At 35.4% G+C, this 23241-nt stretch overlaps 1 protein-coding gene across 6 annotated transcripts in view; it reads left to right on the forward strand.

The window, feature by feature from the left end:
• The window catches only part of LOC139960296 (protein HID1-like), a 33970-nt gene that overhangs the window by 1712 nt on the left and 9017 nt on the right, over nt 1-23241 (forward strand). For 2 of the 6 annotated variants that reach the window (XM_071958562.1, XM_071958563.1), the window contains exons 3-17: nt 917-1078; nt 1926-1952; nt 9558-9665; nt 10591-10759; nt 11512-11569; nt 12309-12519; nt 13329-13442; nt 13989-14163; nt 14758-14909; nt 15246-15324; nt 15488-15652; nt 16391-16618; nt 17517-17543; nt 18197-18259; nt 22748-22875. In XM_071958562.1, coding sequence (XP_071814663.1) covers nt 917-1078; nt 1926-1952; nt 9558-9665; nt 10591-10759; nt 11512-11569; nt 12309-12519; nt 13329-13442; nt 13989-14163; nt 14758-14909; nt 15246-15324; nt 15488-15652; nt 16391-16618; nt 17517-17543; nt 18197-18259; nt 22748-22875 — 1866 coding nt within the window. The remainder of the gene's footprint in view (nt 1-916; nt 1079-1925; nt 1953-9557; nt 9666-10590; nt 10760-11511; nt 11570-12308; nt 12520-13328; nt 13443-13988; nt 14164-14757; nt 14910-15245; nt 15325-15487; nt 15653-16390; nt 16619-17516; nt 17544-18196; nt 18260-22747; nt 22876-23241) is intronic. The other 4 variants (XM_071958564.1, XM_071958568.1, XM_071958566.1 and 1 more) reach the window with 3 other exon arrangements.

Here is a 23241-nt window from a genome sequence, read left to right on the forward strand (position 1 = left end):
GAATAAAATGTTAAAAATTTACAACTTTGAACGTTGTGTTTTTCAATGGATCGCAATATGAAAATTTAAATTCTATGAATGTCATTGAATAATGAGGTAAATAATTTTCACTTTGCCAGCGTCGTAAGCAACCCAGTACACCAATATGTACTACAACACCATGCTTTATTTCTACACATTCTGTATGGCTGTGATACCGACGCAACTTGTTTGGATTGCTGTGAATGAATCTATTTTAAGCAACTGCTGATAAATAAACATGTCAGCTATTTACTGATTAGTTGAATTCAAACTAGTGTAATGGAGCACTGTATGCGATTAATTTTAAGTGAGGAATTTGTCGGAAGACACTCTACACATTATCTGCCGAAGTCCTTAGTTACTCGCCAATTAATGCCCTTGGCAGGGTAAAAAACTTGGCTAATACCTTAGTTTGCTGTTTTTGATGAATACATGTAAAAAAACTTTATGGACATGTCAAAAGGGTGGGAAAACTGCGACAAAACGCAAAAAAGCAGCTTTAAGAACCTCCTCTTTGGAACCTAACCTTCCTTTCATATTTCAGCAATGTTTCATCATTGTTATTCACCACTTGAGCCTTGAGAATTGCTGACATATAGAGTCTGTAGGAGTGAGTAGTGATATTGGGATTTTTGGAATTCATGAATCCAAACAGACATTTGCTTGAAGTCTGTTATGCATCAAGTTTGAGTTCCAAGGTAAAAGACTAGAACAATATTAAGTTCAGCTCAGTTGCTCATTATGTGTGGTTGAACAGACCTGCCTGATCTGGAATTAGTCATGAAATGCTTTATAGAGTTCTGTGTAGTCTTTACATGAATTTTAACACCATCCGATATGAAGTATGCATAATGCAATATATATATTCAGTATATTTTCGTAACTTTCCTCACAGGCTGTGGAAAAGTTGGTATCTGCTGCAGAAACAGGATGTACTGCTCCGAAGGAACAGCAAATAGTGCTCAACTCGGTTCGTCTCTTGACCCGGGTCCTTCCGTACATATTTGAAGACGCTGACTGGAGAGGATTCTTCTGGTCGACCCTTCCGGGACAAACGGTAAGATAATCTTTGTACAGCTGGTATTTTGCATTTATATTGTGCGGCTATTTGTCGTTAACGTATATTTCTCCATTCATGGCAAGATTAAGCAATTTAAAATTGCGAAGGATAATTAAATCAAGTCGTTCCAAAGTTGGAACTGTTCCATGGAGAAGAGTGTAAACCTCAGAGTTTCTCAAATGACAATATAAAATTATATGAGTTTTGATGAGACAAAACATTGAAAAACTCACAGTGTTATTGTTTTTGAATTACCAATTAGTTTTAGGCTCAGCACCATTCTATTGTGTGCATATTAGATAGCTTGGACAGGACAACACAAAGTTACAGCCCAGCACAAACTATAGCAAGAATTTTTTGTTGTCGGTGCTGTTATGATGAAATTTTAACATTCTGAACGTCTGAAAACATAAAAGTTAGCTACTCTGCAGTTACTGTAGTTGAAAAAAAACTTACACTATGATAGCTACTGTATATTGTGTGTAAACTTAAATAATAAATGAATAGTAAATACAAATAACTCTCTTCTCTCCAGGAGATGAAGTATTAAAACTTGGATGAAAGAAAAACAATTTTGTGTATTTCTCTCCATGTGAGGTTCATTTCTTCTTGCATGCTAATCAAAGAAAACCTTCCGTTCATTCTCTACAAATTTATGCGATCAACTTAACTCTGCAAGAAGTTCACCCTCTGAAGATCACCATGAAACTGATTTTGAATAATCCATCCAAAAATTTGCATTTTCATCCAAACTTTTTAGTCTCTTCTTTCTGTGTACATCATCATGTCTTTTTTTCTGTCTCTCTATTTTCCAAACCTATTTCATCCTTTACCTCACAAACAGGCCAATTTGGAATCTCTCGATGAATTTGTAAGTTTAATAACTCCGTACTTAAATGTACATATTCAAATATTGTCGCTATTCCTGCTGATGCTCCTCTTTGCCGTGCTTTAACCTTTGACCAGCTTTGTTTCAAGTCCTCTTCATTTTGTTGCAGAAGTGGTAAATTTTATAGAATTACTGTACATTGTAAGGTAACATCTCCCTTACTCGTTTTGCAGGTGAAATTTCGCTTAATTTGATTTTCATTTGCATCCGATGTTTTTGCTACTGTATGTACATGCTCAAACTCAGTCATTCTGCTGAGTCGTTAAGTGCCAACACTGTTTTTTTTAAGCTTTAATTTCCTGATGGGCTTTTTAAATCTGGCCAGAGAAAAAAAAAGAAATATTAAAACCCAAGGTATTTCTAAAATATACCGTGATCACTTTTCTGCACCTTTGATACTTTGCAGAGCAACTTCGTTTGTTTGCCAATCGTTAGTTAAAGTCTCAATACGTGTTTGCTGATGAATTTCGGAAAACAAACTTCCGAAGTAGATTCAATGTTTCTTATTCTAAATGCATTCTGACCAGGTGAGTTTAATGGAGAAAAGCTGTCCCAATCGAAAGAAAGAAATTTATTTTCTGTTGCGCTTATGGCGCGAAAGATTTACCATAAAATCATTGCAGCTGCCCATATCAGCATGTTCCTTACACAAATGTTAACAAAATAGTCTAGACATGCGTCCCGACCAAGATTTTAACGCAGTCCTATACTTGTATACTGTACTCCACTTTTTACAATTCCACTAGGGAAACATCTGAAAACACATGTTTATTTGTTGCAATGGAAGAAAGTGACACAATTTTGCAAGCTACATTGGTAAGAACGAGAGAAAGATACAAGAGCAGGGACCAAAGACATGCAAGCCACGAAAGTAAAAGTAAGCCTAGGCCTAACTGTCGTAAACAAAAATGAAACATTTGAATAGCGCATCATCTGTTGGGATGGACTTGCAAATTTTGATTGAAGTTTGTCGAGTCTAATGACTTGTCAATAAATCTGGCGAAATTTATGCAGCCTAACATTTTTAACAACAAATTATTCAATAAAAATAATGAATATTGATATGAAAATTGCATAAAATGGTGACATTTTCATTGAACTTTTAGTGCAGTAAGCTGGAAAAGGTCAAAGTTTAAATTTGGCAAACACATACTGAGACTTTAAGCAATAAGTTGGTTAGTTTGATTGCATGTATTTTGATTTGCAGCTAAAGATTGCACCTATCTTGATTCATTTACGTCGTTGGAACTGTCTATCACAACTTTGCACAGTTTTCATAAACTAGGAACAATGAAAGAAGGAAAATTTCATCAGAAACTGCTGTCTTAAATTATCCCATTTGTAATTTAAGTTAACCTGACAAGATTAGATGCACTTACAGCACTGTTAATATCTCCACATATGAAGGGATGGATTTTCTATCATATAATATACAGTGTGCCTAAATTCACTTTCATCGAAGCACCCTCACCCCCTCCCCCTCCCCCACACTTCCTACATTTCTTTTTACCTTCAGCCCTCTTGGAAGTAATCTCACAATTTACTGATGGCACTTGGATGGCGATATTATTCTCACAGTCTGTAGGCTCACTTGATATAGTCGTTTCAAAACTGGTGTTTATTTGCAATTTGTTTTAACCTTCCCTCCACCTACCCCTTCTCCTCTTTTCCCCTTCACCGCATTTAATCCAGTCAATGTTCATCTTTATCCGAATTATTTCAAAACAGCTATACCAACTTGAAAATTTTTCGTGAAGTTGCTATCATCATTCATATGAATTCATAAAGTAATACTATAAGACAACATGTGAAGTCTCATGTACAGGTTAGGTTCAGCCTACAAGTACTGTTAGTTTATTTTCTCCAGCAATTGTTGTTTGAAACACTCGTCCTGTTTACCGTTGATTCATTACTACACTATAATCAGTCCATACTAGAAGTGTTTGTAAGTGTACGTCCTACACAGTGACATTATCGTTGCATACTGAGAATTGTTTACTCACAGCACTACAAATTTACTTAATTAGGGTGAGGTATGCAGTTCAGCATATGTACAGAACTTTAGTAGTGTTGCATCTCAATTTTGTACCGTGCTCCCTCCCACTCACCATTAATACAGTGTGTGTGTTTATATGGCCTTGTGCTGTTTGCTCCTTGCTGCAGTTCTCATTATTTGGTTTTCGTTGCTCATCCTTCATGTCTGCTTCAGATTATGAATTTTCAAGTTGTACTTTTTTATATTTAAATTACAATTTCCATTTAAGTTGAATTGACCAATTGATTTATCATCTTTCATGGACTTTTTTTTTCCTTCTAATTTGTTATAAAATGTTTTCAAGTATAGGGTTCTGCTTGATCCAATGTAAGCTCCTTTTTACTGTTAGGAAGTGGGAAGATAGTGAAGCTGGTATTTAGGTCTTTGTTTGCTGTGAATCAAACTTTGAATACTTCATATGTCACCCAACATGACCATTTGGATGTACGTAGTATACAGTTAACATACTGTGCTATCATTTCTTACATTGTGTAGGACTGCAGTGTACAGTAGCTTACAACAAATATTCAGTTCATGTATACATCATGAAGAGCTCTGAAAAGAAAAATGAGAAAATTTGAGCGATGGTGTACTTACGTATTTACACATATCATATGTATTTAATTGTATATATGGTATGCATATATTGTATATGTTGCCTTCATATTCTGAAAAGGTAATCCAAAAGTAAAGAGTTTGGTTGAATTTTGTGTTTATTGTAGTCAGTAATGAGCATCAAAATGTTGCAGATCGCTTGAAATCACAGATCACTTGAAATGAGGTTTAAAAAAAAAAATTGAAAATGATGGATCTTATTTTAAACTTAATGATCTAATATAATTGTAAGGAAATGAAGGAATCTCTTGAGTGACCGTTTACATTGTCATTGAAAGTTCTACCACTTGCATATATCACTGGTCTCTTTTGTTGTTGCAAATGTAACATACAAAACAATTTAGCACTTTGACTTTTATATGGTCATTTTCTTTTACAGTTTTTAGTCAAGAGTTTCCTGTTTGTGTATTCTGTTGCAGACCAGATCAATGTAATGCTGCGTACATTTATACTGTATAAACTGAAATTTGAACATTTATCCTTTTGTTGTGTTATGTTCAGTACTCGTTGGCATTTTACTGTTTACGCCTGCTCTATGTATGTACTGCATGGTTTGTAATTCTGTTATTTTTTTCTCCTTTTTCAATACTGCAAGATATCAGTGTGGTTGCCACACATTCAACCGTATCCAGAGGTAGTGAAACAATTTGAATAAATATGACAATATTGTTAATTTAATTGATAACAATTTTGCACATCTGTGAACTGCAGTGTTTTATCACATGCTTTTTAATTTTTTTTTTTAACGAAGGTTCCATTCTAGTTTTGAATATTAAATTTGTGTGATGGTCAAGTATTTATTTGCTGTGTAAACTGTAACAAGGAATTGACCTTTAACAAGATGGGTAGCATTTGTATGTTTGTACTACCTGTACAGTATTGTACAGTAGTTGTACTTATGAAGCACACATGAGATTAAGGAATACAAGTTGAATATATGTACACAAACTTGATAACGGTTAGCAAACCTTGCAGTGGTTTGTAGAATGTTGGACTCAAAAAAGCAACAGATTTGAAAATGTAATGTTTTAGGGGGGGGGGCGAGAACATAGAGCATAGCTGATGTTACCATAGTGACAGGACTTGGTACAACAGCAAGTATACACAATAATAGTTTAAAAACAAAATAAACTAAAATTGTTAGCAAACTGCTTATCCACTAAAGAGCCTGTGTAAGAGAATGTGTAGAAGTAAGTTGGCCTGACGTTCGATCCTAGAAGGATCTTCTTCAGAGGCTAAATGACACTTGTCACTTAGCCTCTGAAGCAGATCCTGCTAGGATCGAACGTCAGGCCAACTTATTTTTACACAATTATAGTTTGTAAGACTTTGAACATAAGATTCCTTTATGAAATAAATAGAATGGTATGGATTAGAATTATGAAATAATGCCATTTATACTAGTCAGTCACATAAATTTATGTTACAACTTAAATACGAAACTATGCTCTCAGTGCTTTATGAGAACTTTGTTACATTTATTCAGAAACTTGTAAAGAATTTGAAGTTAAGAAACCTCAGAAAATATTACACAGATGGTCTTTGCAAACTTCATAGACTAGCTATCAGATGAAGATTAGACCAGGGATGTGTCATTTCTAATAATTTTGTTTTATAATTTAAAACTATTATTCCTAGACAGATTTTTAGTCAAAATCATATTTTCATTTTCATACTAACTAATGCACTAGCTTTGCTCTATTATTAAACTGAATACTTTATTTTTTAATTTTGCACTTTATTTATTTATTTGCACTTTATTATTTTTGTGCAGTGTGCACTCTTAAATTTCATAACAATTCATACCACAGACCAGTTAGTAAGTTAATAGAATGATTTGAAGTGCACTATTAGCTTTTTAAACTAGCTTCATGCTACACCATATACTGCACTGTATAAACCACTTCTCCATAGTAATGTGATATTTAGTAAGCTTGGTGGGAGTTGTTTACAAATTTTAAGTCAGCAGGGGACACTTTTAAACTGAAGCATGATTTGAACATTTTCTACGGCAGCTTAAAAAGTTTCATCAAGATAAAGAATATCTTTATGCTCGGTTAATCAAGTGATATTTTTCAGAAAACTGTTAAGATAAAAAAGATAAAAACAACAGACTTAATTTTGCTTTGTTTTAGTTGTATTAACGCAACAATTCACAATTGTCTGAAAAATGATTTAATGACAGCTTATCATATCAAGTCATTTCAGGAAAATTTCTGCAAAATGTTACCTACTTTAAATTGTTCACTTCTTTCCAAAGTGTAAATTTTGACAGTTTTCTGAAAGATGTTGAAAGAACCACATCTCATCATTTCAACAAATTTCTGCAAAGTGTTAAAATGTTCACTACTTTCCAAGTTTGCAATTTCAGACTTTTCTGACAAACAACCTCCATCAAAATGACAACTTATTACATCTTAATTGTCATAGAAACACAATTTTCCAGGAAATGTCAACTTCTTATGGTTAGAATAGATATTCTTCCCCTGATGGCACTTTTAAGTTTTAAGCTGCCTTAATGTTCAGTTTGTTAGAATTATCACAGTTGAGGTGTGTATCTAACTCTCATATTGGTAAGCAGAAATTGATTTATGGCCATCTTCTCATCATCTAGAACTCCTTGATTTCCCAAAATTTTGAACTTCTTATTTTGTTGAGTCAGTATCATCCTCGCAACATTGACATACAGTGCTACTCTGTCCACCTACTGTAAATCTGGACAAATCTTTAAGCAGTAGACTGACCAAGTCTAATCTACTGCCCTCTGTAATCTACTACCCATTGAGGGGGGGGGGGAGATGAGGAGTGGGAGTAGTCAGTAAAGATTGTTACTTTACTAATTATTCACACAAAGTATATTCAAGATGATTTAATAGTAAATTTTCATTACTCACAAATATCACGTTTGAAATTCAGTCTTGCACTACAACACAGAATCGGAAATTCCACATGTTCGTAGACAAATCAATAATAGTAAATTTCACACCAGCTGTTTTGTTGTGTGTTGAGGAACACCTGGTTAACTAAGTTCCACCCGTACTAAATAATTGCTGACTTAAAGCTACTCAATGGAAAAATGACCAAAAGTTTGGTCTTGTTTTAGCATAAAGATAGGGGCATTAAATTTTTGAGGGGCTTGAAATTCAGAGAGAAAATATTGTTAGCAGGTACTGTACCCAACAGTGCAATGATCAGGACTCAGGTGTGTGTAATGCCTTCAGGGTACAGGAATGTGTAGTAGAGTATTACAGACTTTGCAATGTATGAAACATGAAGAAAAATTAACGCGGTGGTTTACTGTGTCCAACAGATGGTACAAGCTTGGACCAATGAGACTGTAATAGGTGAAACAAATGTGCATAGTTGCTTTAATTTTTAAGCTGGCCTCATGTTAATGCATGAACGTTGCTGTCTTTGTTTGTATTGTAATTCTATTGAATGAGGTGTATTGTCATTGGTATTATAAGCTGTGTGGTACAGTGTGTGTGTTTAGCTTGTTCTAACTGACCATCTGCCGATTGTGTAGCATAAAATGTCACCCTGAGTACTTGAATACTTTTTTTCTGCCGCTCTGAATGTGTATACTATATACATATCAAGTAAGAGAAATTCAAATATTGAAAATAAATTAGTTCTAATTAAACTCCCCCAAAAATAATAATAATCACAATAATAGTAATAATAAATAATTTTTTTTAAAAAGAGCAGTTACTACCTTGACAAATTTGAGACTTGACTGAGTCAGAAGTTTGTTGAGTTTCAAAAACATTGAACTGATCAGGAACTCCATCTGACTGCCTTTGTTATGTAATGGTAGCATTCAGAACAAGCTCACTGGATATATGTCTTGTTATATAATGATAGCATTCAGAACAAGCTCACTGGATAAATGTCTCGTTGTGTAATGATAGCATTCAGAACAAGCTCACTGGATAAATGTCTTGTTGTATAATGATAGCATTCAGAACAAGCTCACTGGATATGTCTTGTTATATAATGATAGCATTCAGAACAAGCTCACTGGATAAATGTCTTGTTATATAATGATAGCATTCAGAACAAGCTCACTGGATATATGTCTTGTTTATGTAATGCAGAACACACACACTGGATATGTGCCTTTTTGTCAACAAAATGACTAAATGTGTGGACAAATTGTGATATCAAGCTTGCATGCATACATATGTATGTTTCATCAAGACTGAGGTCATCACATGACAGTAAATCATTTCAATGACAGGTGTGTAAATATGTACAGTACTGTAAACAGCTCATTCATTGAACGATAACAGTCCTGCTTAGTGATAACCTACTCAGTTTAGTGATTTTAGAATGTTCAATCATGTCATGATTTATGTTGTTGGTTACTTTACAGATTCAGACAATGTAGACAGTTCAGTTATTAAAAGATTACAGTCCTGCTTAGTGATTACAGACTCAGTTTAGTGATTATAATAGAATGTTCATTTTAATGATTACATTGTTGGTGATTACAGATTCAGTTTAGACAATATACGTAGACAGCTTAGTAACAGTCCTTATTAGTGATTACAGACTCAGTTTAGTGTTGACAGCCTACTGATTAAACTCGGAGTAGTGATTGCAGTCTGAGGTCATCAGATACAGTAGTTGAATTAGCGACTACTGTATTCAGTATCGTCATTTCCATACAGGCGATGTATACAATCTATACGATTGCAAAATTGCAAAAAAGGTGAAGTACAAACACAGCAGTCTTTAACTTTCATAATATTTCAATGTTAATAAAGTGTTCATATCATTGTTCTGTCTGCTACTCTTGCATTGTTATTATTATCAAATCTCCCTTTTCACCCATTTTCTTTATCAATTTAATTGTGCAAATAGCTTAAAATCTCAGAGAATATCTGTTCTTAGATGACTGCAAGTCTTTTTTCCTTCATCTGTTTTTCTCGCAGCCTGAAGAAGAGTCTTTGCCGTTGGCTCAATCACTTCTGAATGCCCTGGCCGACTTGCTCTTTTGTCCGGACTTTTCAGTGGTTGCGTCTAAGAAACAACACGCAGCGGTCAGTATTTTTTTAACATAAATCTTTAAACTGAGCCGCATTGGGCAACATTTTCCCTCAAATTTGTAGCCCCAGGGAATATGTTGATTGGTTATATTTTCCAAAATCAAGTTTGAGGTTTATTGAACTTTTATGTATTGTATGAAGCTGAGAACAAAAATGATATTCAGAGATTGTGTCCCAAAAATGTCTGTGTATCTTTTGTTTGTGTATAGTAGTTTGGCCTAGTTTGTGTATCATTTTGTTAGGGGATACCAGGAACAATTACCAGCGAAAACGTGACTTGTAGCCAGTTTTCGTTGTTAGATTCATAGCATTCCAAGGACACTGCCGTTTTTAGTAATTTTTATCTAATGAAACCATCAAAATTGTCAGCGTTTTGTTTTACGACACAGTTTTCACCCTAGAGGAAAGTATGGAATTAAAATTAACTCACATTTAACAGCCCTACAAAATTTCACATATATACTGGTACCATGCAATTTGACATATCACTTTCCAAAATTCCTGTTAGACCGGAATATAAAATATATTCCTATTCCGCCTTTGTTGTGTATGCTTCTTAGCGTATATAGTAAGTGTTAGGCTGAATCGAAGCAAGATTCCTAGTTTCAGTTATCAACAATAACTCATATTGGAAATGACAGACCGTTTAAGGCCTACAGTATAAACCATATGGTACAGTAACAGAAGTCAGTAGGTTCCAACTGATGTTGTTTGTGATAACAAACATATTTTTGTGATAAATTAAAAAAGGTTGCTGATGATCTTTAATTTGAACAGAATTAAAATTAAAAAAATTAATGGAGCAAGCTTCCATTTGCTCTCATAATTTTTTGGTTTTTATTGAAGCTTCATGAGATAAAATTTGTTTTACAGTTTCGATATAAATATAGCAAAATATCTGTTTTCATTTGAACTTTAGGAGAAGCCTGACGACCCCCAGAGTATTGACAGCTGCGAGTATATTTGGGAAGCAGGTGTTGGATTTGCAATATCGCCCCCTCACAATGCCCAACTTGACCAAAACAGGACCGAGTTGCTCAAATTGCTTCTCACATGCTTCTCAGAGACCATGTACCTTCCACCAGTCAGTAAGTTACAGCATGTTGTGATAGCAGATAAATCATATGATAGGGGACAGTTCGTGTATTAGGTATGATGCTGACTTGTGTAGATTGTGGAAGAGTAGCATCCTTACAAATTTAGTCATCTGAAATATATACAAGCAGTAATCTTGATATCATTTTCTGGAAGATTACTTCATTGCAAAAGTCACCAATTATGTTGTTAGAAACATTAGGAATTGTATAAACGGTCACACATGATCAAATTTTACCAAGCATTTTAAGGTAGCATACTCTATATAACTGCCTCATTGACTAACACATTAAATCCTCAGAGTAATGTGCTCTCTAAGTACTTGTAGATATTCTAGCTAGCTAAGCCCAAACCATCACTGGATAGCTGAAATGTTGGCCATTCATGGCGCCATGAATTTTTCGTATCATGACCATGAAGGTTTTCCCATGTTTCCTAAACTAATCTCTTTACGCAGTTGCAAAAAATTGTACACTGCTCTTGAAAGACCTAAAGAGGGTCTAAAATTGCCTCAATTGACCCATTTTTTTGCACCACATGTATTTCCATTTGTGTACTCTGAAATGCAAGCTACGAAAAGCCAGATCCTGTTTGATAACGTATCGAAAAGGAAGTTCTGTTGCTTTTTTGGCGTTCGGGTAGATAGACTCAATATGGAGTATGCCACCTTTAAGCCAACCTTAAACCCCTTTGATCCAATGAGGAGTTTGTAACCTTATCATTTAATTTTGTTTTTGTTTCTTAGGTGATGCTCATTCCATTCCTAATCAGTGGATTACCTATCTATGTTCCTCTGATAACAGGTAAAACCTCAAGAAAAATCCTCCCTTTCTTGGGGTCTGTCATGACTTATACATTTATGAACACATATGTTAATATGTCATTTTGGTTTCATATTATGCAATGATTTTGTACTAATGGTTTACCACAGTAATGAGAGTCACTGCTTGTAGTTGTATTCACTCAATCGATCGTCCATTGAAGTGCCTTTTTAGTTATTGAGAGGTGGCTGAGCATTTCTCACGCTGTACAAGTTTTTTCTACTAACATAAAGACAGGTTTATTGTACATTTGCTGATAATTCCCATTAAAGTATAGAAAGTAAAAGCTGTTTTGTTCTATCTTAGTTCGTGTCAGTATATTCATGGATTTATTTTATTTTCACACAGTGACAGTTTGAAATGTCACAACAGTTCAACACATATTCTATACTAATTTGTGCAGTAGAATGATCTTCCTTTAGGTCAAGAATTTAACACTGTGTCCATATTTGAAATCAAGCAAGGCAAAAATGATGTCGTTTTGTTAGGGGATGTTATGAAACGTTGCATATTTATTAACATTTTACACAATTTCTGAGTATGTTACACTGTCTTCAAAATGTGTTCACATTCGTAATCTTTACAAACAAATCTTGTTATTTACCAGGTGGTAAATAATTAAATGTTTTTTATATCGATTGACTTGAAGTGACGTACATATTAATTAACTAATTACAGTCTTGTATTAGATTAATTAACTATATGCCTCTATTGGTTACAGGCACGCCCTGCCGCTTTTCACATCTCTTCTCAACATTGCCTGTGCGTACGACCCGGTTGGGTACGGTATGCCCTACAACCATCTGTTGTTCAACGACACAAGAGAACCATTAGTGGAGGTTGCAGCACAGATACTGGTAGTCACCCTAGACCACACACAGTCCAGTCCTAATGCATCTACCTCTATAGATGGAATTGAAGATTCTGGAGAAGTAAGTGAATTACCGCTCTGCTTTTACCATCCTCAGTACGTGGGAAGTAACATAGGATTTGCTTCAAACTTTCTCACTTTCTCATGAGCAATTTGTCTGACTTCGCATCATCAAGGAAATAAATAAACGACTTTCAAAAATATATATTCTCAAAATTCATGAATGTTATTCAAGATTTTAGAGAAGGGTAGGTTATTCCCTAGCCTCTTCCCTTAATCCTCTCTTTGTCCCTCTACAGTTAATCTCCTTCCTCTCCTCTCTCCCCTGTTGGTTTCTTTCTTCTCTCCTACCCTTGTCTACTAATCTCCTTACATCTATCTCTTTGTGTCCACCATGCTCATTTACCTGTCAGTATTCTGTGCGTGTTATTGTCCCTCCTGTTACTGTTACTTGCCATTCAGCCTCTGAAGAAGATACTTTTACACAAGATTTTTAATAGATAGGCAGATTTACTGAACCTCATATGAATGTGGGTAGCATTTTAACAAGTTGCTTCTTTAAGGGTTGAGGCAGGTTAGTTTTCTTGACTTGAGTCTTATGCAAGTTACTATTTTGACAAACTGGTATAAGTCATTTCATTTATTGTGACTTGATTCATAACTTGTTACAGCACTCACTCCCTGACTGAACATAGAGTCTTTGACTTGACTTTAAACTTTATTATCTATTGGCAAATGAGGTGACTTAAAAAAGCACTGAATGAATGTCTGCAAGTACCCTTATGAGTTTCACATACTGTTTCACTAAATTGCTCATTAGTTCCAAAACTGTTTTGTTAATTTTGTGGATATTCTGAATTTTCTCTTCAGCATGGCTTGACTGATAATTTATTCGTCAATTATCTCTCCCGTATTCATCGTGAAGAAGACTTCCGTTTCATTCTCAAAGGAATCACTAGACTTCTGAATAATCCACTCATTCAGGTGAGCAAGAAAGTATTCAAAAATATGTTTGATTTAATGCCTAGTTCTTCCCTCGTTCCGGTAAAGATATAGGTAATGTGAGAAGATATTGATTTACGACATTCCATTTCATTCATGTTAAAGATAGATGCATTGGGAGAATATGTCGATCAACAGCATTGGCTGTTACTTTCGATTTACTGCATTGGTACTTAGTCTTCACTTAGGTAAGACAGATTGCATGGAAGAATATCTTGATTTACAACATGCCACTCATATTTGGTAAGGTATAAACGTTGGGAGAATATTTTGAGTTACAGCGTTGGTGGTTACTCTTTCATTTACAAGATCTAGTAAAGTTCGTTGAAGTTCATCCTGGTAAGACAATGGTACCAGAATAATCTGCCACTAATTCAGGATGAAGATTGAAACTACTGGGTGAATATGTTGATTTATTAAAGCTAGCAGTTATATATAACTGACTGCTTATTCAATGAAACAGTTCAGTAAATGATCACTGTAAATAAAGTGTAAATAATCAACGACTTTGGTTGTTTCTTTCGTCAGACCTACCTGCCAGGTTCAACTAAGAAGATAGCGTTCCATCAAGAGTTGTTAGTGCTCTTCTGGAAGATGTGCGATCACAACAAGAAATTTCTCTTCTACGTGCTCAAGAGTAGCGACGTGCTCGACGTATTAGTGCCAATCTTATACCATCTGAACGACGCCAGGGCTGATCAGTGTAAGTCTCCCGGCTACCCTTGCTCGATAGGAAAGAGCTGCTTGTGGCACTTGATTTTCTTGCCCTTTCATGATAAATGGTGTGTTGAAGTCATTGAGAGCTATAACATGCCAAGAGCATGAAATATACCATCTGCTTTTGATTATCTTGTACATGGAGATTGACTTGATTGATTTAAAGCGTTGTGGACTGCTTTCTTCTAACATAGCAGTAGCATAAATTCACCACCATGGTCAATGGATGAAGATTGGTGTGGAGGGGACAGTGGGAGGGAGGGCCAAAACTTTTCTTCTTTTTAGGTTTGCCAGATCAAGTACAGCTTTGGTTCTGATTGGACTATCATTTACTGCTTTACTGTTGAAAATGTAATTTTTGCAAGTTGTAGGTAATTGGTAATTATCCCTTTTTCCCTCCCCCACCCACCTCCCCCACCCCCTCCATCCCCTCTGCCTTCTTTTCTTGGTTATGCTAATTGTTTGCATAGTGTAGATGATTTATTTACAGAGGTCTGGTTGTAATTTAACTGTTCTGCCCCGACTTGACCGATCAATCAATTGGTCAGTTATCAGTTATCGTTTTCTATTCTCGTTACAGCACGTGTTGGTCTCATGCACATCGGTGTCTTCATCCTTCTGTTGCTGAGCGGCGAAAGGAACTTTGGAGTCCGTCTGAATAAACCTTACAGTGTCCGTGTCCCCATGGATATACCAGTCTTTACTGGGACCCATGCTGACTTTTTGGTTATAGTAAGTGATTGTGCCTTTGGTTGAAACAAACAAGTTTCATCAGTAAAAGGAAATTTTCTATTTCGGGCAAGACGAAACTTAGTTAAAACAAATTTATCCGGTGGGGGGGGGGGCAGGGAGTTGAGGGAATTGCTTGATGATTACTTTACGATTCAATGAATACAGTAGTTTGTTATGAACAGCTCAAATAAATATGTAACAGATGAACCATTAGCATCAGTATTCTAAAGTGAGGAATGTGTTAATCTAAGGTACTGTACTTTTTGATGGCAATAGGTCCTTAAAGTTACAGTTTTAAGCAGAAATCTCAAGTAGTTCTAATTATTTACTTTTCAGGTTTTCCATAAGATTATTACCTCTGGTCATCAGAGACTGCAGCCCCTGTATGACTGTTTGCTGACTATTATTGTAAATGGTAAGTGAATGAATTGAGGTTAATTTGACCCTTTCTTCTGGATGGTAACATTTTCTGTTTATTTTATTGTTGAGTCAGTTACAATCTGGTGGCACCATATTTTATCAATTACAGGGGGAAAAAATCTGTAACTTTTAATATTTTTTTCCATGTCTTTTCACAGTTTCTCCTTACCTGAAGAGCCTGTCCATGGTTTCAGCAAATAAGTTGCTCCATTTATTAGAGGCTTTCTCCACCCCATGGTTCCTATTCTCTAACCCCTCTAACCACCATTTGGTGTTCTTTATCCTGGAAGTGTTCAACAACATTATTCAGTACCAGTTTGATGGTAAGTTCAGAATTGTCCAAAGGCAACAATGATGCATCTCTGTTATGTTAATCTATGTGAATGCTTACCGACTAACTTTCAAATTTGAAGTTCCATATATTTTATCTTATCTGTTTATGTTGTTATCCAACGTGATATATCTTTACAATAGAGAAGGAAATGGTGTTGAGTAGTTATGAGAAAGTCTTATGCAAGTATTTTGCTGCATGTACTTTGTATTATATTACATTTTCATTTTATTTTGTTTATAAAAATATTATAATTGAAGGGAAAGCAAGAATTAACAAGGAATAGACATCTTGAAGGAAAACAAGAATTTATGAGGAGTTGTCATCTTTAAAACAAGATTTAACAAGGAATAGACATCTTGAAAACAAGAATTAACAAGGAATAGATATCTTGAAAACAAGAATTAGTATATTATAATTGAAGGGAAAACATGAATTAAAGAGGAGTGGACATCTGTAAAACAAAATTTAACAAGAAATAGACATATTGAAGGAAAACAATAATTAACGAGGAGTGGACATCTTGAAAACAAGAATTAGTAGATTTGTTTTAAGCAAAATGCAAATAGAAGAATACAAACATTCTGGTGCATTGCTCATAGTTTATTAATTAAAAGATAAAGGTAAAACCAAAGACTCACTGTTTTGAGGGTTTGTGTATTAGTACTTGAAATCAATTTATCTGCTTTCTTTGATTGACACCTAAATTTCCCTTTTTTCCACAATCCAGGAAATTCCAATTTGGTTTACACCATCATTCGAAAGAGGAATGTTTTTCATCAGCTAGCGAATCTGCCAACGGACCAGAGCTCAATTTCTCAAGCATTGACCCGCCGGGGAAAGAAATCGGCCCCAACACCTACGGGGGAACAGACAGAACAGCCCATGATGGAAGGAGCCTTACCCCCTGTGGACGCAGAGCCAGGAACCTTTAAAGCTTCACTGGCAGCTACACCAGGTTAGTCTTGTTATCTTATTTGGGGAACTCTCCCCCATCTAACTTTCTCTCATATCTCCCCTGACCAACTCCCTAAACCCCCTCCCTGATCATTTCCCCATTCTCCCCCCCCCACCCCAAAGGTAAACTAGTACTAGAATATAGATGTATCCTATGTCCAGGAAAACCAAACCTGAAGGAAAAGTGTGCTTTAATTTGCACCGTCCAGCGGAACAATAACGTCCAATGCAAAACAGCAGCGACCAGCTCACACAGCTAGAAAAGTTATATTCCCATCTCCCAAAACCTGTTGACCACTATTAAATAGAAAAGCTAGCTTCACTTCTTTATGATTGTACACTTTAATTTAAGTTTTGATAACAGAGAATGAATTTCTGGAAAAATTGAAATTGATTGATAGTTTTTCTTTCATCTGCATTTGAATATTCATAAGAAGCTGTCAGGTGGTTTATTAGTCTAAATAAAATATATTTTGGGAGTCTTCAGAGATGATTATGCCCAATTCGCAAAGAAGTTACTGGTCTAGTTAATGCCATGTAGCAGAACTGCTACCAATGCAAACATTAGAAAGTCAGTGAAACTTTCATACAGTAAATACTGTGGAGTTGTATGGAAAGCAAACTTGCATAAAACTGATACAAAAATGATTATAGCTTTCAAAAGCATTTTGGTTTCAGAGTATTCCATCATTTGATTATTCTACCTCAACGTTATCTTCATAGGAGAAAACAATATCATCTATTTTAATTAGTTTACGAGAGAGAAAGGGGAACAATGTTTTAAATTTTAACTGGAATTAAACCTCACGCCATTATCCATTTATAGTGTATATATGTGTGTGTTTGTTACTATATGTAAAAACATCATTTTTTTTCTGTACTCTATTCTTTACTTTCAGCACTTCTTCTAGATTCAATCAAGCCTGGTAACCTTTCCTTCCTTTATGTCAAAGGGTTTTCATTGTTCTTTCTCTGTTTTGTTCAGACATTAACAGCAACTTTAAATAATAATCAACAGCACTGGTCACTGAAAAGCTGCCATATTGTAAATCTCAAAGTGTCTTGTTAATATGCACCTGAAAATTATCCTGAGCTCAGCTATGGCAAACCTTGACATTTTTTTTGAAACAGCAGTGTCACCTTTTAAGCTTTTATACGAATCCCCTTAATAATAAAGATCATACAGGCATTTAATACACATTAATACCAGTTGGAAATCAGGAGGCTTCAAACAAAGGAATCATGATTTCATGCCCTACACAGTGTTTGTATGTTAACAACATATCTGTTGCAAAAGCTTAAAAAAGTATGTCCACACAGGCCAATCACAATTCTAGATTTAAAGGGACAGAGCAAAAGAAAATTGTATGGCTGGAGCGGGTTTCGAACCAGTGACGTTGGCTGGGCAGTTCTCTGTTTTTCGTTTAACTTTATAATTCTAATTTTTTAAAACAAAGCTTCAGAAACAAGTTATTAAGGCACCAGCTTTTTTTTTCTGCAATTGTAAAAATCTGGTTTTGGAGAAAAGCTTCAGATCTGGATTGATGATTTTCGGTGACTTTTGTTATTTTTTCATAAGGCTATTCAGACAGTGATGCTACGGACTCGTCACATTTGTCTGACACTGATCCGTTCAAGTTTGGTAAGGAGATTCTGTAATCGGTGGGACTTGAGGCATAATTATAACTATACTTAACATGGTAGGATGACGGTAAAGGTTTGGATCGATTAGGACCAAATATAACCGGGATGGTGACATCATAATAGTTGTATTCTAATTCACTCATTATATCTGCAAAACCTGATCATGTAAATGATTTAAGTTTTGAACCAACTACTAAACCTGTAACTGACACGGTGTTTTACCATATACTGACATTTTTCATGTTATTGTTAATCTTGTAGTCCGATTGTCACAACTAAACTGGGCAGTAGATTGTGTTCACTTTGGACTGCAATCACTGTTGATATTTGGTGCTATTGTTAATCCTAGCATCTGGCACAAATAAACCTATGGGTAGAAAGGGCTTCACTTTGGGCTGTAATCGCTACTGAAGTTTCAAGCTATTGTTTATCCTGGGATCTCACTGTCACATCTAAGCCGGGCTATAAGAATGGTTTCACTTTGGGCTGTAATCGCTACTGAAGTTTCACGCTAATGTTTATCCTGGAATCTCACTTCAAATCTAAGGCGGGCTATAAGAATGGTTTCACATTGGGCTGTAATCACTACTGAAGTTTCAAGCTAATGTTTATCCTGGGTTCTCACTGTCACATCTAAGCCGGGCTATAAGAATGGTTTCACTTTGGGATGTAATCGCTACTGAAGTTTCACGCTAATATTTATCCTGGGATCTCACTGTCACATCTAAGCCGGGCTATAAGAATGGTTTCACTTTGGGATGTAATCGCTACTGAAGTTTCAAGCTAATGTTTATCCTGGGTTCTCACTGTCACATCTAAGGCGGGCTATAAGAATGGTTTTCACTTTGGGATGTAATCGCTACTGAAGTTTCATGCTAATGTTTATCCTGGGATCTCACTGTCACATCTAAGGCGGGCTATAAGAATGGTTTTCACTTTGGGATGTAATCGGTACTGAAGTTTCAAGCTAATGTTTATCCTGGGATCTCACTGTCACATCTAAGGCGGGCTATAAGAATGGTTTTCACTTTGGGATGTAATCGCTACTGAAGTTTCAAGCTAATGTTTATCCTGGGATCTCACTGTCACATCTAAGGCGGGCTATAAGAATGGTTTTCACTTTGGGATGTAATCGCTACTGAAGTTTCAAGCTAATGTTTATCCTGGGATCTCACTGTCACATCTAAGGCGGGCTTTAAGAATGGTTTCACTTTGGGATGTAATCGCTACTGAAGTTTCAAGCTAATGTTTATCCTGGGATCTCACTGTCACATCTAAGGCGGGCTATAAGAATGGTTTTCACTTTGGGATGTAATCGCTACTGAAGTTTCAAGCTAATGTTTATCCTGGGATCTCACTGTCACATCTAAGGCGGGCTATAAGAATGGTTTTCACTTTGGGATGTAATCGCTACTGAAGTTTCAAGCTAATGTTTTTCCTGGGATCTCACCGACACATCTAAGGCGGGCTATAAGAATGGTTTCACTTTGGGATGTAATCATACTGCACCCATACATGTTTATGCTGCATCACTTGGGGGGTAATTATCCCAACTAATCTTAATTCTGCAAATTGGATATTGGTATTATAAAAATGGCTGCTCTAAATTCACATTTACATAATGATCACTTCGATGTTGTTATCCCACCTAAATCCTGATTATGTTAATTAATCCCTTGGGATGAACAGCTGACTACTCCACATTTACATAATATTATGGATTACGTGGGTGCCATTGTTCCACCTAAATCCCACTAGCTAAGCATGACTGTTAATTGATCCCTGGTGATGATTATGATAAGTCAACTAATCCATATATTGCATAATATGATGAGATCACTTTGGCCGGATCATCCCAACTAAATCAAGTGATATATAATGGTTTTCTCTTGGAGTCAATTATCACATACTAATTTGTCTCCTAATACTGCAATTATCTCAAATATGGGTAATAATCACTCATTTAAGAATGGTTTCACTCTGAGGTTTATTAGCACAGATAAGTCAACTAACAACTATATCCCACTGCTGCTACTAACACTTCTCCCACTGCACTGGGTTTCATTCTCATTTACTTATGGTGTCATCAGTTTAATAATAAAGATTCATTGACAATACATACTGTAACCTTCAGACAGTTTGCCAGGGCTTACCATCGTTTATAAATCAGTCGATTGTTGGAAAGTGGTTGAATGTTACCCTACAATTTGCAATAAAAGATATTGTAAATGGAATGTAGTGTATCAAGTTTAGCAACACACTGAGTGGAGTGCTTCTGCGCTAAATTCATTGAGTATGAGATCTTTGTGCTTAAGTGCAGCAGTCCACAATTTTTTTGGCAGGCAAACCATTAAGTCTGCTTAGCCAATCGCACACACCTAGGGAAAAGTATTTGATGGTTGGGTTTGAAATGCTTTTTTTTTCATTAGGTAGGGTTGGGTGAATTTGTATCTTTCACGAATAACCAGTACAGACGAGACAGGGAATTAATGGTCAGATAATTATACATAATTAATAATAATCAAATATAAAATCAATATATAACTGTAGCTGCAATATGTGGCTTTTTAAAAGGATCTTTGCAGTAGCAACTAGCAGCTTTAAAATTTTGAAATGAAGTTTTAAAATTTTATTTTTAATGTTTAGGAGTCACATGTATGAAACATGTTGACAGTCTGCTTAAAATTTGAACACTACAAAAGAGTTAATTCTGCATTCCTCATTTCAGAAATTTAAAGGGAAATTTCATCCAAACTTTCCTTGCAGAACAGTAACCATCTCGTCCTTCACCTTCATTGGTCAAACCACGTTTAAGCAATATCAACAATATCTGATAGAAAATCCTTGAACGTAAACCCAAGAATAGTTTTAGTCAGCGTTTATGTTACGGTTCAAATCCTGTGCTCTCATTTGCTGAACAGGAAATTGAGTCTCTTAACTAGAAGAAAAGGCACAAAACCATATTAAGCCATGTGATGTGCAGCATTGCTGCTGATGCCTGTTACTATAGCGTCAAATTATGCACATAACAAACAACAACGGATGATAAAGGTCTCAACTGATACGGTATTAATACTGAGCGGACTTTCCGTTTCAAATGTAACACAGGGTATGGTCTGATCCCACCAACGATACTAGTCTATCGCAGGGCTCAAATTGCAGGGTCTGATCCGCGTTTTACTTTACAAATTTAACACCGGGTGCAAAGGTTCAACACTGTGCTCACGGTCTAATGTAAACAGGGCCATAACCGGCTGTGAAGCGGTTGATTAACAGTCGCATGAATTACGCAGACCGCATCCATCGGCAAAATCAAGCTCAAATATAGCTTATGTTCATCATACTGACAAACATCTAACACATGCCTACTAAACTCAAATGCAAGTTTAACATCCATTGAAGTAACTTTATTAAATTTGTTTTTCTTCTGGGAGTTGCTGATATGCTAATAATACCTATCTATATATATATACATGCTATTTCAATCAGTTACATATTTTTGCTACTTATATAATAGATTTTGTTATATTAATGTTTTGGATTAGAGGAAAGAAAATTTAGGCTTGAATGGGAAACCAACCAGTAAATTTAGGTTTTTAGCTCTGCCCACTACCAACTGAGCCATCCAATCTTTAGTTTGTAATAAACAGGAATAATTTATCGGTATGGCATCAAAAATTGGCCAAATTGCTATATGACTCCAAACATGCATAGCAGGTTTTGTTTATTAGTTGTTGTAACCAAAAACATTTGTCGTCAGATTTTAAATATTCCTGTAAATTCAGGCAGGACAATTAATAATACCTGATTGAGTTTACACCATGTTATTCATTCACACTGGGATTAATTGTATACCCAAATAAATATACTTGTTGGTTGTTAGCAATTTTATGCCACTTGTAAAACATTAACTTGTCAATGCATAACAGGGAGCCCTTAATACAGTATATCAAATGCTAAAGAAATATAGAGCTAATATTGTTGTTTTAAACCCTTCGACGGAGTACTTTCATTTGAATTTCCAATTTATTTAAGTGCTTGTGTAAACAAAACTATTGGCTTGCTACTGCAGATATTTGTATTGTGTTGGAAATTGAAGTTGAGTTTATATATATTCATCACAATATTAAAAAACAATTCAATTGCTTTAAAATTAGTGTCCTTGCATCATCATTGTTCATATTTTATAATAGGTTTTCAAACTGGGATTTTTTCTACAAATTAAATGAGGTTGGTAGGAATGAGATGAAAATATTTGTTGATTTTGTATATTAAGGAAACTGGGAATCTTATATTTGGGGATGAGATGTGATTGAAACAGTATATATGTGTTGGTTTTGATGTATTTGAAGATGAGCTATTTGGCCTTTCTGCTTTTATTTCCAAAAGATTCTTACTTTTTCTACATTGTTATGTAAACATTTGAATAAGAAAAATTGAAGAATTGCAATGAAAAACAATTTTGTATTTCCTTTTTCACTATCAGGTGTTGCATCAATGACAGAAACATCAAAGGTGATGCCTGGAGAAGGTGTAGAGGGTGTGGAGGGTGCTGAGGGAGGGGAAGAGCCCAAAGACTCACCAACCAAGGAGGAGAACAGTGACCAGGCCGGGGTAAATTACCAGGTTCACTCTGTTCCCCTAGGTGTCCCATTCTGTATAAATAATATGAATATTTTTCTCTCTATGTTGTTCACTGATCTGGTAATTAGCCGCAAGAGTTATTTTGTGACTTAAGACAGTAGTATAGGATTGATGTGTCATGCAACAAAAGTGAAAGGTTTTCTCTTGTTGCTTTTTGATAGATATTGATAGCTTTGAAGATATTCACCATTAAAATATGCTAAAATGTCTGGAATTCTGCTTTAAGGCTATATTGATGAAGAGAAAGCTCCTTAGTGCAGTGCAGGCCTGTATGATTAGTTTTAAATCAATTGTTATATAAATACTAATAATTCAGTAATTGTTCCTTTAACTTCA

Source organism: Apostichopus japonicus, chromosome 19 (genome assembly GCF_037975245.1).
Source record: "Apostichopus japonicus isolate 1M-3 chromosome 19, ASM3797524v1, whole genome shotgun sequence".
NCBI classification, from domain to species: Eukaryota; Metazoa; Echinodermata; class Holothuroidea; order Aspidochirotida; family Stichopodidae; genus Apostichopus; species Apostichopus japonicus.